Raw genomic sequence first — 11503 nt, 5'->3', positions numbered from 1 at the left:
TAGCCAAATCCAAGCCAAAACCATACTAGGATACGGTTGCGAAGGGCTAAAGCTTTTTGTCCATGGCTGAACAGTGAGATATTGCCCAAAGATTATCCAAGGTCCCTGTAACAAGATACAATCATAGTCAGCTTTATTCATAAAACGCACCAAGTAATAACCATTCTCAATATCCATAAGATGAAACGGGGAAATAGATTTCTAAAGACTAATAATGCGATTACGTAAAATATTGTAACCAATATTTCGCCCTAAGAGTTTGATAACTACAGTTAATTCCATTTCTTTGAACATAATTTCTTTAACTTGGTCTGAAAAATTAATGGCCAGAACTCAATTGATGATGGATGTTTATACATTGCCTGCTCGTAAATCAAAATCACCATCACTTGCATTATCTCTTCCAAAGGAAGAAACATTGCATTCCATCGTAAGATGGTTTGAATTTCCATCCAATAGCTTATCCTTCCACGAAGGCATTGTAGTCAGATTAGGGTCCACGACCATATCTTCCGAAGCTTCATCAGCTCTACCCTTAAACCTCACTTTCTTAGTGGTCTGATCCTTAATAGAGTGGGGATCTCCATCGTCTCCATTAACAGCCGGTGACAAAGAAGAGGGGATTTCCTTAGACATTCTTTTTTTGTTTCATAAAACTCAATATTTTTCAGTTTAACCCTATTACAAATTAAATTTAATCCTTTAAAAAGTAATTTATCCTACATTGGCTAAACAACACCTCCATATTCACACTTACCCTATAAATAAGTGTCAATTTCTTTCTTATTTTTATTATAAAGTTAATTTTAATCCCAGATTGATTAGAGATACTCTCATAACTCATTTTTTACTATTTTTATTAAAATTAATTTTAATACCACATTGACTAAACAACACTCTCATGTTCACACTTACCCTATTTTTAATTATGAAAAATATTAATGTTTAAATTTGAATATTCAAAAAATTATTTAAAAATATTGAATACATTTAATATTTATTTTAAATAGTTGCAATTGGTAGATGATATTTTATAATGTTTCACATTTTATTTAATATTTGATCTTTCATGTCCAAATTAATGTTAAAATTATAAATTTAATTAAAAATATTTTGGTAAATAAAATTAAAATATAATTTAATAACATTTTAGAGAAGTTATGAACTTTTAACTTATACAAAGTTTAAGTATCTTCTTTTAAAATTGTAAATATTATTAAAAATTTTAATTATATATTCATAAAACCTAATATATTTACTACTGCTATCAATTTGTTGTGGGAAAAAAACTAAAGATTACGATTATCTTTTTTTTTTACCTAAAATCTATCCTTTGAAAGACAAAGATAAAGAGAATGGAAAAAAGTAGATATAATATTAGTACTTAAACTTGTCAAATCTTAAATTAAAGCTGCAATCACATCTCTAATTACAACTTCTTTTCTTTTTAGGACATTTTCTCCATCAAGTGTTTTGGAGCATTATTGGGTAAGAGAAAAAAGGTCTCACATGTTTCATATATGTGTCCCACACGCTTTTAATTTTTCCACCTTTATTTGGTGGTTTAAATGTTTAAAATTTAAGAGTTTAGTCTTTTATTTTTAAAATTTTAAATTTAAGTGACACTGTTAATTTTTTATTAAATTTATTACTGTGATATTTTTAAAATAAAAAAATACTCACTTGATAGGTATGTACTTAAAAATGACTTTATAATTAATTTAAATTTAATAAAAAATTTTAACAATTTTAACAGTTAGATCTAAAATTTAAAATTTAAAAAGTAAATAGACTAAATTCGTAATCTTTGAAAAGTACATACACTTCTAGCACATTTTAACCTTATTTTGATATATGATTGTACTATTTTATGCGTTCAAATAATAGTACTATTTTACACTAAAGAAAAAAGGTAAAAGCAAATTTCTAAAATGATTGATATGAAAAACAACAAAATAGAAGAGTGGCAAATGTTGTAGACACAATTTCTTTCGAAGGGCTTACAAAAATTTGTCTATAACCCAATAATTCCAAATTGTTTCTTTAAAGGAAAATTATAGGATTTTTTTTGGTGAATTATAAAAGAAGGGTAATGTCTTAACAATAATTAATTAGCATCACTTAAACTTAGATTATATTTATGAAAGTGAACACCTAATCATTAGGTCAACACAATAAATTTTAATATATAAATTTATTAATGATCGTGTTTATTATTCGTACTTTGTTTTATTATTATAATTCAAAAAAAATTATAAATTTTTACTTTTTGGGATGAATATAATAATGCTGAAAAGGAGATAGGAATTAAACCCTTACTTTTGGAATTATTGAGTGGTTTAATTGGCGGTGTTACTAATTAATTATTTAATTGGTTTAAATGTCAATTCTGTCAGATTTTTATCTTACAATCTACACCGTTCAATTTTTATATCCAAATTAATATATTGATCCAATTGGTCAAATCGATCCTGTTCTTTATTTTTTGGGCAAAATCAAGCACATAGTATTTCCAATTTTGGAAAATGTTAGCAAGATGTAATTTTCCCCATTTTTAAGAAAGTTAAAATTATAAGTTAATTTTTTTAAAAAAAAATAATAGAAAGATGGATTATTTAATTTATAGAGAGGTTGTGGTTGGGTTATAAAATATTTTGAAGTCTGGATTTGAGTTTGGTCTAACTCAACTCATCAAAATGAAATATTTTATTCTTTGAAAATAATAAAAATAATTTTTAATAATATATTAATAATTATATATATTTTAATTAGTTTTGAATATAATTTTTGGGAATTAAAATGAAAGCAGAAGTGAAGAAGAGAGGAGCGCTTTTTCATATGCTGAGTTGGCAAAATAAACATCATTATGTTCTTCCACAACAAAAAGAAATTAAAGGCCACCCCTTTAATAAAAAGAAAAGAAGAGAAATATCAAAGACTATTCGTGGTCTAATTCCATAAAAAATCACTAAATTATGACCTAGGTTCTAAATTAGTCCCTAAATTTCAAAATATTTTAATCCAATCATCCAAATATTATCAGTCTAAGCTCAAATTTGAACTGAAACGTTTGAAAACTTAGTTAAATTTCAAATACGTGTATACTTACGGTATAGATAGTTCGGATTTGTTGTGTTAAAAAATCAATTAAAATATGCTTCAAGTTCTTGTATTCTTCGTACATTTGAAATTTAGTCTTTTTACTTTCTCGATTCCGGAGTATAAGTCTAATTGTTAACTTTGGCTAAATTATTCTATTAAATTGATTAGTGTGGCATTTTAAAATAAAATAAAACTCACTTGATAATCACGGGGTAAAAAAAAATGTTGGAATAAACTTATATTTAACAAAGAGAATTGTAGCGGTGTTGATAATTGAACTTATATTTTAAATTTGAAAAATAAAGGATTAATTTTCTTGAAATAAAAGTAGGATCAAATTTTAAATTTACAAAGAATGTAAGAATTTGGAGCAGATTTTAATCTAAAAATCGAACATTGTGAATAAAATTTAAGAAAATTAATACTTTTCTTTAACACATCGACTTTAAGTAATCCATGCAATATTTATAATTCCAACTGAAATTTAATGTATAAATTGATTTTTTAGATTAACAAAGGAATTTGAATGATACTGCTAAATTAGAAAGACTTGAAGTTAGGGATGAATTTAAAAACTAAATCATAGTTTAAGTATGCAGGATGGAATTAATCATATATAAATGTTTATATATAAAGAATTTAGTGAAGTACTCTCTCAGTAGACAGAGAGATGCCAGCAGTAGAATCAAAAAAGAGACCCGACAAAAGCGGGTCAAGTAATCCAGGAAACATTTACCGAGTTTTTAGTTTCTTTATTTGTTTCATTTAACTCAGTGACTCACTCGTCACCCTACACTCTTTTCTTTTTCCACATCGAACTCTTTCTTTCTCTCTCTACCATTGAAGTTCTTTCTTACTCAGATCCAGGTTTGTCTCTTGCACTTCTTTTTTACTTCTTAATTCTTCTTCTTACTTTTTTTTTAGTTTATTGTTTTGTCTGCTATGGGTACTTGAGATACTATTAGAACACCAAAACATTCAAGGTTTGGGGTCGTTTGTTGGTTGGTTGTTTGGTTGTATGTAACTCAGCATCTTGACCTGAATAAATTTTTGGGCTCGTCTCAATAATCTGTTGTTTGTAAAAAGAAATAGTGGTTTATGTTTTAGTTACTTAAGTTGCTTATTTTCTTTTGTTGAAGCTTTCAATTTTGGAGGATTTTCCTGCATTATTTTGTTTTAGTTATGAAATTTAGTACTGGGTAGTTTGAGTTTATCAAATAGATGGTTAATATGTGGTCAAGGGGAAGGTCCAATGCATTAGTATTTTGCTTTCACATGCTGGCAAACATGTTATGTTGCTGTGTGGATTGATGGATTATTTTAATATTAAGCTAGTAGTTTCTTTTTTTAACTTTGTGCTCCATTGTTGGTGTTCATTCTCTCCATGGAAGTTGAGAGCTTTTTGTTTAATTAATTCCTTCCATTGAATGCAGGCTATGCTTTTCTCACACCTAATGGTAGACTTTAAGCTTTTGATCTCCTACAGTACCTTGGTACGAATTCTGTAATTGTTGCTTAATATTTTGTTTTCGTTTAACAGGTGACATATTGTTTTAATTAGGGTTGTGAAAGTGTGGATGGTACAACAACTCAGTGTGCAGTTATCAGCCAGTCTCATCCCTTAATTATTAAAGTGGGGGCACTAGGAAGTTTCCCATAGCATTTGCCAGAGGTATTTCTACAATTGGAATTTAGAAGGTTTAGAAATCAGGAGTGAGCAATGGAAGAAATACAGTCTCAATCGGACAATTATAGGTCTTCTTCCTCCTCAGCCAGTAGTCCTGCAAGTAGGGTGCCCTCTAGTAACTTTTTCTATCTTCGGAAACCTGGTTCTCTTCGACAACCCATCTCATTTGAGGATTCGCCTGAGTGGGAAGATACAGATGCCGATGTCAGGGTGGAGGAAGGAGGTGACTCTATCAATGCTGCAACTGCGCCAGTCTCACCATCTCTCTCAAAACTCAATAGTGGGTCCTTGCCATCACCGCCGATGCCAGAAGGTACAGCTGTTACAAGAAAAACTGCCGGTGCATCAGTTGTGTGGAAAGACTTGGCTGTTACCATAAAGGGAAAGCGGAAGTATTCTGATAAAGTTGTGAAGAGTTCCAATGGTTATGCATTGCCTGGCACGATGACAGTAATCATGGGTCCTGCAAAATCCGGGAAGTCCACGCTACTGAGGGCTATAGCAGGTCTTTTAGTGTGACACTTGTATTGGCTACTTATCAAACAACAAATTTTTTTAAGCTTTTATGTTGTTTCATTTCAGATTTTTAAGACTGAAAATTTCTTTTCTTGAATTTAGGAAGATTACATCCTTCAGCTAAAATGTATGGTGAAGTATTCATTAATGGGGCGAAAACACGCTTGCTTTATGGTTCATATGTGAGTTTCAGTTACATTTTCAAGGGCAGTGAAGTTTCTAGATGTTACTTTTGATGCTTCACATGGTTCTTGTCGTGACAGAGTGATTTCTCTTGGTGAAAGTGATTACTCTTGATTGTCTCTTTTCTTTTTGGTCCAAATTGATATATAAAACCTTTTGGATTTGGTATTTTGCAATTATAATATGTCCAACTGACTTTAGAGAAGTTGAAATATACAAGCTCAAATCTCATTTCAGTTTTGAACTATAGATTATAGGAAAATTTCTGATGAGCAATCATCTTATGTAGTACATAGGTCCTTTTTTTTTTCGGTTTTACTTGTCTCATATTGTGAATCCGTTTAGGTGATACATCTTTAATGCTCAATCCCACTTAGGTCCGCAATTTAACTAGCATCATGAGTACGGCTTCTGTGAATTCCCTTATTTAAACCAATATTTGATTTTTTTTCCTTATACCTTTTATCATTTGTGTTGAAAGCAGTCTACTTTTTCTCATTGTAAAAGTCGTAGTTTTAAACCCTTTCCTTATCAAAATTATTTCTCTTTTAGTTCAGCAGAAACTGCAAGGAAGCATTGAGTTTCAAGGTTGTTTTTTATTTTTACTTTGTAACGTCCAATTTGCAGGGATTTGTTGACAGGGAAACCACTCTAATTGGTTCACTCACAGTCCGGGAGTATCTATACTACTCAGCTTTGCTCCAACTTCCTGGTTTTTTCTGTCAGAAAAAGAGTGTGGTAGAGGAAGCCATCCAAGCCATGTCCTTGGGTGACTATGCAAACAAACTAATTGGTGGCCATTGTTATATGAAAGGCCTTGCTAGGGGTGAAAGAAGGCGTGTTAGTATTGCTCGGGAACTTGTGATGAGGCCTCGTATCTTATTCATAGATGAGCCTCTTTATCATCTTGACAGGTAGACTTTTTATTATTATTCATTTTCCTTAATTTAATTCTTTAAATTGTTTTATTGTCTCTTGTTCCTCATCTCCTGCATGCTTCACAATGCTGACCGTATGATTGGTGTGCTATCTACTTTCCATAGAATCAAGATCATTTATAATGTTTCAGCGAAAATTTAAGACTATATGTTTTTCAGTGTCTCTGCCCTTTTGATGATGGTAACACTGAAGAAACTTGCAAGCACAGGATGCACTCTCATTTTCACCATTTACCAGAGCAGTACAGAAGTTTTTGGTCTCTTCGATCGTATCTGTCTACTCTCAAATGGAAACACCCTGTTTTTTGGGGAAACGTTAGCTTGCTTGCAGGTAAATGATAATATGAATATAATTACTTTTTATCTTGTCTTTGTTTTGATTTTCTATTAGCAGTGACTCCATCATGTAAGCATAAGTTGGTATGGAAGATTAAAAGATGTCTATTTAAAGGTTATGTTGTATGTGCACTTGGTTCCTGTAATGTGGAGTGAGGAGAAGAAGACAGAATCCATTTTAAGTATCCTAATTGTTTTTCTCTTAGTGTTCCTTAAGAGTATCTATTTTGCCTCCTTTTATTCTAATTTATCTCCCTTTTCTTGATGAAGCACTTCTCAAATGCTGGATTTCCTTGCCCGATTATGCAAAGTCCTTCTGATCACTTTCTACGTGCCATAAATACAGATTTCGACAGGATCATTGCGATGTGCAAAAATTGGCAGGTATTCAATGATTCTCATTTTGTAAGTTGTAGTTCAAAACCTGAATGGTACTTACAGAAAACAAGTAAAACCCGAAAAAAAAAACAAGAAAAGAGTATAAAACTTGTGAGTTGGATCTTAAAACCTGTTAGATGTTGTACACTTGATGGTAAATTAAGAGGATTAGAAATACTCGTATGGTATGTTATATTATTTGGCATGAAACATTTCTTTTTACTGTTTTACCTTTGAATAATGGCTTCTAGAGTTTACTATTGCTACTTGTGAACTTTATTTTGTATGAACTGGTACACTGTGCAGGATGACAATGGGGACTTCTCATCTGTGAACATGGATACTGCTGTTGCAATTCGCACTCTTGAGGCAACATATAAATCATCAGCTGATGCCGCTGCAGTTGAAACTATGATGCTGAGACTCACCGAGAAGGTGCAATATGTATTCTTTTTTGTGTTGAACCATAACCATTTATCATTTATTGGCCCTTACTAATTGGATAATAGGAAGCTTTTAGTTACATGTGTCATCATGTATAACTGGTTCTTGTTTGGGGTGTGTGTTAGATTCTAACCTAATGGTGCTCTCATATCCTTAAATTGTTTTATCATACACAAGGAATAGTTGTTTTTGGTGCAAAGGAGGCTAATGCCTATGGGAAATTAGGAAAAGGAATCTTCAAGTGCTGAGGGTCAAACCCCGTCCTTGTGGGGATCCCCCTAATGGAGGTGGGTGAACCATTTGGGTTAAGCCTGGGGTTCAATAAATAGTTTAACATACCTCACTTGTATTCTTTAAAGGTTAAAATGAGCAAAGGTAAGTGAATGGTGGAGTATAGCTGGCTGACATCTGTTGACAATGTATATTAAATTATTAAGCATTTTTCTTGCATGCTTTCCTGGAGCCTAATTAATGGTGGGCCCGGTGACTGTAAGTCACCCCTTTTAAGCATTTTTGTTCACTTTATTGCATTCTACAGGAGGGTCCTCTTCTCAAAAGCAAAGGAAAGGCTAGCAATGCCACACGAATTGCAGTATTGACTTGGAGGTCGTTATTAATCATGTCAAGGGAGTGGAAATACTACTGGATTCGCCTTATCCTTTATATGATCCTTACACTGTGCATTGGAACAGTATTTTCAGGCTTGGGGCATTCTTTGTCTTCAGTTGTGGTGAGTAAACCATTCGTTCTCAAGTCAAAATATCTCTGCTCTTATGTTTAAGTGAATTGGACTTAATTTAATCTAAACGTGTTCGATAAGCATTTATACCAGTGTGATGCAAACATTTGTATTTATTAAATTTGCATCTTGTTTATTTTCTGTAGAATATTTTTCTTATGTTTATGCCCTCTAAAGATGGTTTTTCATAATCAGCATGTGCTGCATGCTTTTATTGCAAATCTCCAATGTTTTTGAGCTGCAAAAATCTACTTCTACTAGCTTTCTTTTGTGAATGTGGAGTTTTCTCAAGGAACTTCAATTTAAAAACCATCATTGGTGTATTTCCGAATTTTCTTTTTCTCAATACACCGCTTTATCCAGTTGATGAAGCAATAGTCCCATAGATGCATTTCTTGGGAATGTTTTCAGTAAATTATATTATGAGACCTTCTTGTGATAAGCAAATAGAAGTAGTTTGATTAACACGCATGTGATATTCATCATTAATTATTACTCCTCTCGGATGCATGGTGTAAGTTGTTCTCTGTCCTGCTTTTGAAGTTCAACTTATTTTTTGAACTTTTTGTTTCTGATTAATATAATTGATTCACTCATGAAGCATGGGCGTTTTTCTGACTTTTTATCTTTTCTCATCTCAGAAAAGAGTCGCTGCAATTTTTGTATTTGTGTCATTTACTTCACTTTTAAGCATCGCTGGAGTACCTGCACTACTCAAAGAAGTCAAGGTGATCCCCTTGTTTTCTGAATTTTGATTGATCAATTCTTTTCATTTCCGTCCCCCCAATTTTGAAAGTAGCATAATCGCTGCTATTCAATTTGCAGATTTATGCGAGCGAGGAGTCAAACCAGCATTCAGGAGCTTTAGTCTTTTTGTTCGGCCAACTTCTGTCCAGCATCCCATTCCTGTTCCTCATCTCCATATCATCGAGTCTCGTCTTCTATTTCTTAATAGGATTGCGAGATGGATTCAGCTTGCTGATGTACTTCGTGCTGAATTTCTTTATGTGCCTCTTTGTTAATGAAGGATTGCTGCTGGCAGTTACTTCTTTGTGGCAAAATATTTTCTGGAGTATCTTAACACTTGTAACGATACATGTGAGTTTTCACTTATTCATTCGCCATTCGTTTACATTCTTATAATCATTTTGCTTTCCACTCTTTACCTTTTTACCTAAGCATTCTCAAATCTTACGACCAAAATGCATGATGTTTTCAGGTAGTAATGATGCTTTCTGCAGGCTATTTGAGAATCCGCAATGAGCTGCCCAGACCCATGTGGAAGTATCCATTATCATATATTGCTTTCCACACTTATTCCATCCAGGTGTGTGTAGATTCGTTACTTCATCTATTTCTTGTCACAAACCATATCAGTCACTTCATGCTTCACAGAAACCATTTGGGGCTGTTTTATATTTTCCGTATGGATCATTAATTACCTATGTTTTCGCCATAGGGACTTTTGGAGAATGAGTACCTCGGGACCAATTTTGCCGTCGGGCAGGTGAGGACGATATCAGGGTTTCAGGCACTCCATAGTGCTTACGACATCTCTCAAAGCAGCAACTCCAAGTGGGAGAATTTACTGGTATTGTTCCTCATGGCTATTGGATATAGAATCCTTGTGTTTGTTTTGCTACATTTTCATGTTAGGAAAAATGTATCCCTACATAGAATTTGGCAGTGCCGCAAATCAACAACCTGAGATGAATGAAAAAGGTAGAATCGATCTTTAATCTTTGCCGGCTTTTCGAATCGTATAATCCCTTTTTTTTGTAAGTTATATATCTCATTCATATATTAGACTGTGAAAAGTGATGTTAAATGGTATGCCCATTGATGACATTGATGCTACTCTTCACGACGACAGTGACAATCCTTCTAATCCAGTCATGGATTTAGTATGGTCTAATTATGGTCTTCATCCCTCTAGTATGCTATAATTTGAGATTTAATCTCTTTAATTGGTATAATTTGGTCTCTCTCCTTTTATAATATTGTTAGTTGTTAGTTGTTGAAGTTGTGATGTGAAATTTAATTTTATTAATTTTGACCTACTAATAACATTATAAAAGTTGAGGGACTAAAGTTTGTCAAATTTAAGGGATTAAATTTCAAATTTCAGCATAGTAGTGCTAGGATCTAATGCCTTTAGTATAGTGATTACGTCTATATACTTGTATATTTTCGAACAATTTGGTGTAATAAAATTACATCGTTATCATTAGTATTTTTTTATATTGTCCTCAACTATTTTTACGCACAAAGCAAAATGAAAGCAAATATTAGCCTATTGATTATCTAACATTTAACTAATAATAATTTAAATTATGTGGTTGGATTATGATGCAAAAATATAACTTATATTAATAGATAATTTAAATGAAATTGAACAAGTTGATTAAAAAATTAATATGCCGTCTATCAAGTACAATTAATGAAATTTTTTAATTTGGGGATTAAAGTGGATGATTTTCAGATAATACAGACATAGATGTGACTGTCTAGATTGACAATACATCGGACAAGATCTAAATAAAATAAATTTAATATTTGTTTATGATTTATTCACTTGTGACAATTATAGTGTGATTTACCTCAATCTTGGGTAAATGACAAATTATATGTTGTGACTCGTATATTTTGATGTAGTGATAGTTTGAGTTCAATTGATAATAGAACCGAAAAATGGTACATTGGGTATACGATTTCTCTATAACATAGTTTTACTTACAATAGTGAAATTCATAGCCTAATAAAGTGTAAATGACATCGTTTCATCAATATTACATGATAGATGGAAAAGTAATGCGGTCACGGGTCATTTGTTTTAAAACGAATGATTTAATTGCTATCTGTTAATAATTGGTTTTTTTAAGGAAGGAAGACGTAATGATTATCATAAGATAAAATATGATTATTTATTGAGAATTTATTTTATCCCAAAGAGATCAATAATCCTAATTAATGAAGAGTCGTAACTTAATTACAAATTATTTGAGCCCTAATTATATATGTTCAATTGATCTCTTCGCTAGCTCGGTATAATCTTAATAGTTTATATTAATCAATGATATGAAAATGTGAAACAACAAATTAGAAAAATAGATTGCATATTTCTTTATCTATAATGAAAGTAATGAAAATGTGGAATGACTTGGTAATTAATTAATTTTT

The 11503-nt window shown here is 31.8% G+C and overlaps 1 protein-coding gene across 5 annotated transcripts; it reads left to right on the top strand.

Moving 5' to 3' along the window:
- The first annotated feature begins 3752 nt into the window (after nucleotides 1-3752).
- On the top strand, nucleotides 3753-10553 carry LOC108483631 (ABC transporter G family member 3-like). Of its 5 annotated transcripts, none has more exons than XM_017787130.2 (13): nucleotides 3753-3969; nucleotides 4536-4559; nucleotides 4664-5294; nucleotides 5408-5487; nucleotides 6116-6402; nucleotides 6586-6757; nucleotides 7033-7146; nucleotides 7447-7575; nucleotides 8123-8314; nucleotides 8965-9051; nucleotides 9149-9421; nucleotides 9543-9650; nucleotides 9783-10553. In XM_017787130.2, the coding sequence occupies exons 3-13, from the start codon at nucleotides 4823-4825 to the stop codon at nucleotides 10029-10031; spliced, it is 2163 nt and encodes a 720-aa protein (XP_017642619.1). In that variant the 5' UTR covers nucleotides 3753-3969; nucleotides 4536-4559; nucleotides 4664-4822; the 3' UTR covers nucleotides 10032-10553. The 5 variants fall into 5 exon arrangements, with proteins under 5 accessions (XP_017642619.1, XP_017642617.1, XP_017642618.1 ...); XM_017787128.2 differs by having other exon boundaries at nucleotides 4643-5294; XM_017787129.2 differs by having other exon boundaries at nucleotides 4536-4595.
- The last annotated feature ends 950 nt before the right edge of the window (nucleotides 10554-11503 follow it).

Source organism: Gossypium arboreum, chromosome 1 (genome assembly GCF_025698485.1).
Source record: "Gossypium arboreum isolate Shixiya-1 chromosome 1, ASM2569848v2, whole genome shotgun sequence".
Lineage (NCBI taxonomy): Eukaryota > Viridiplantae > Streptophyta > Magnoliopsida > Malvales > Malvaceae > Gossypium > Gossypium arboreum.
Note: the sequence above shows the minus strand (reverse complement) of the source record. Positions and strands in the feature narration are given on the sequence as shown.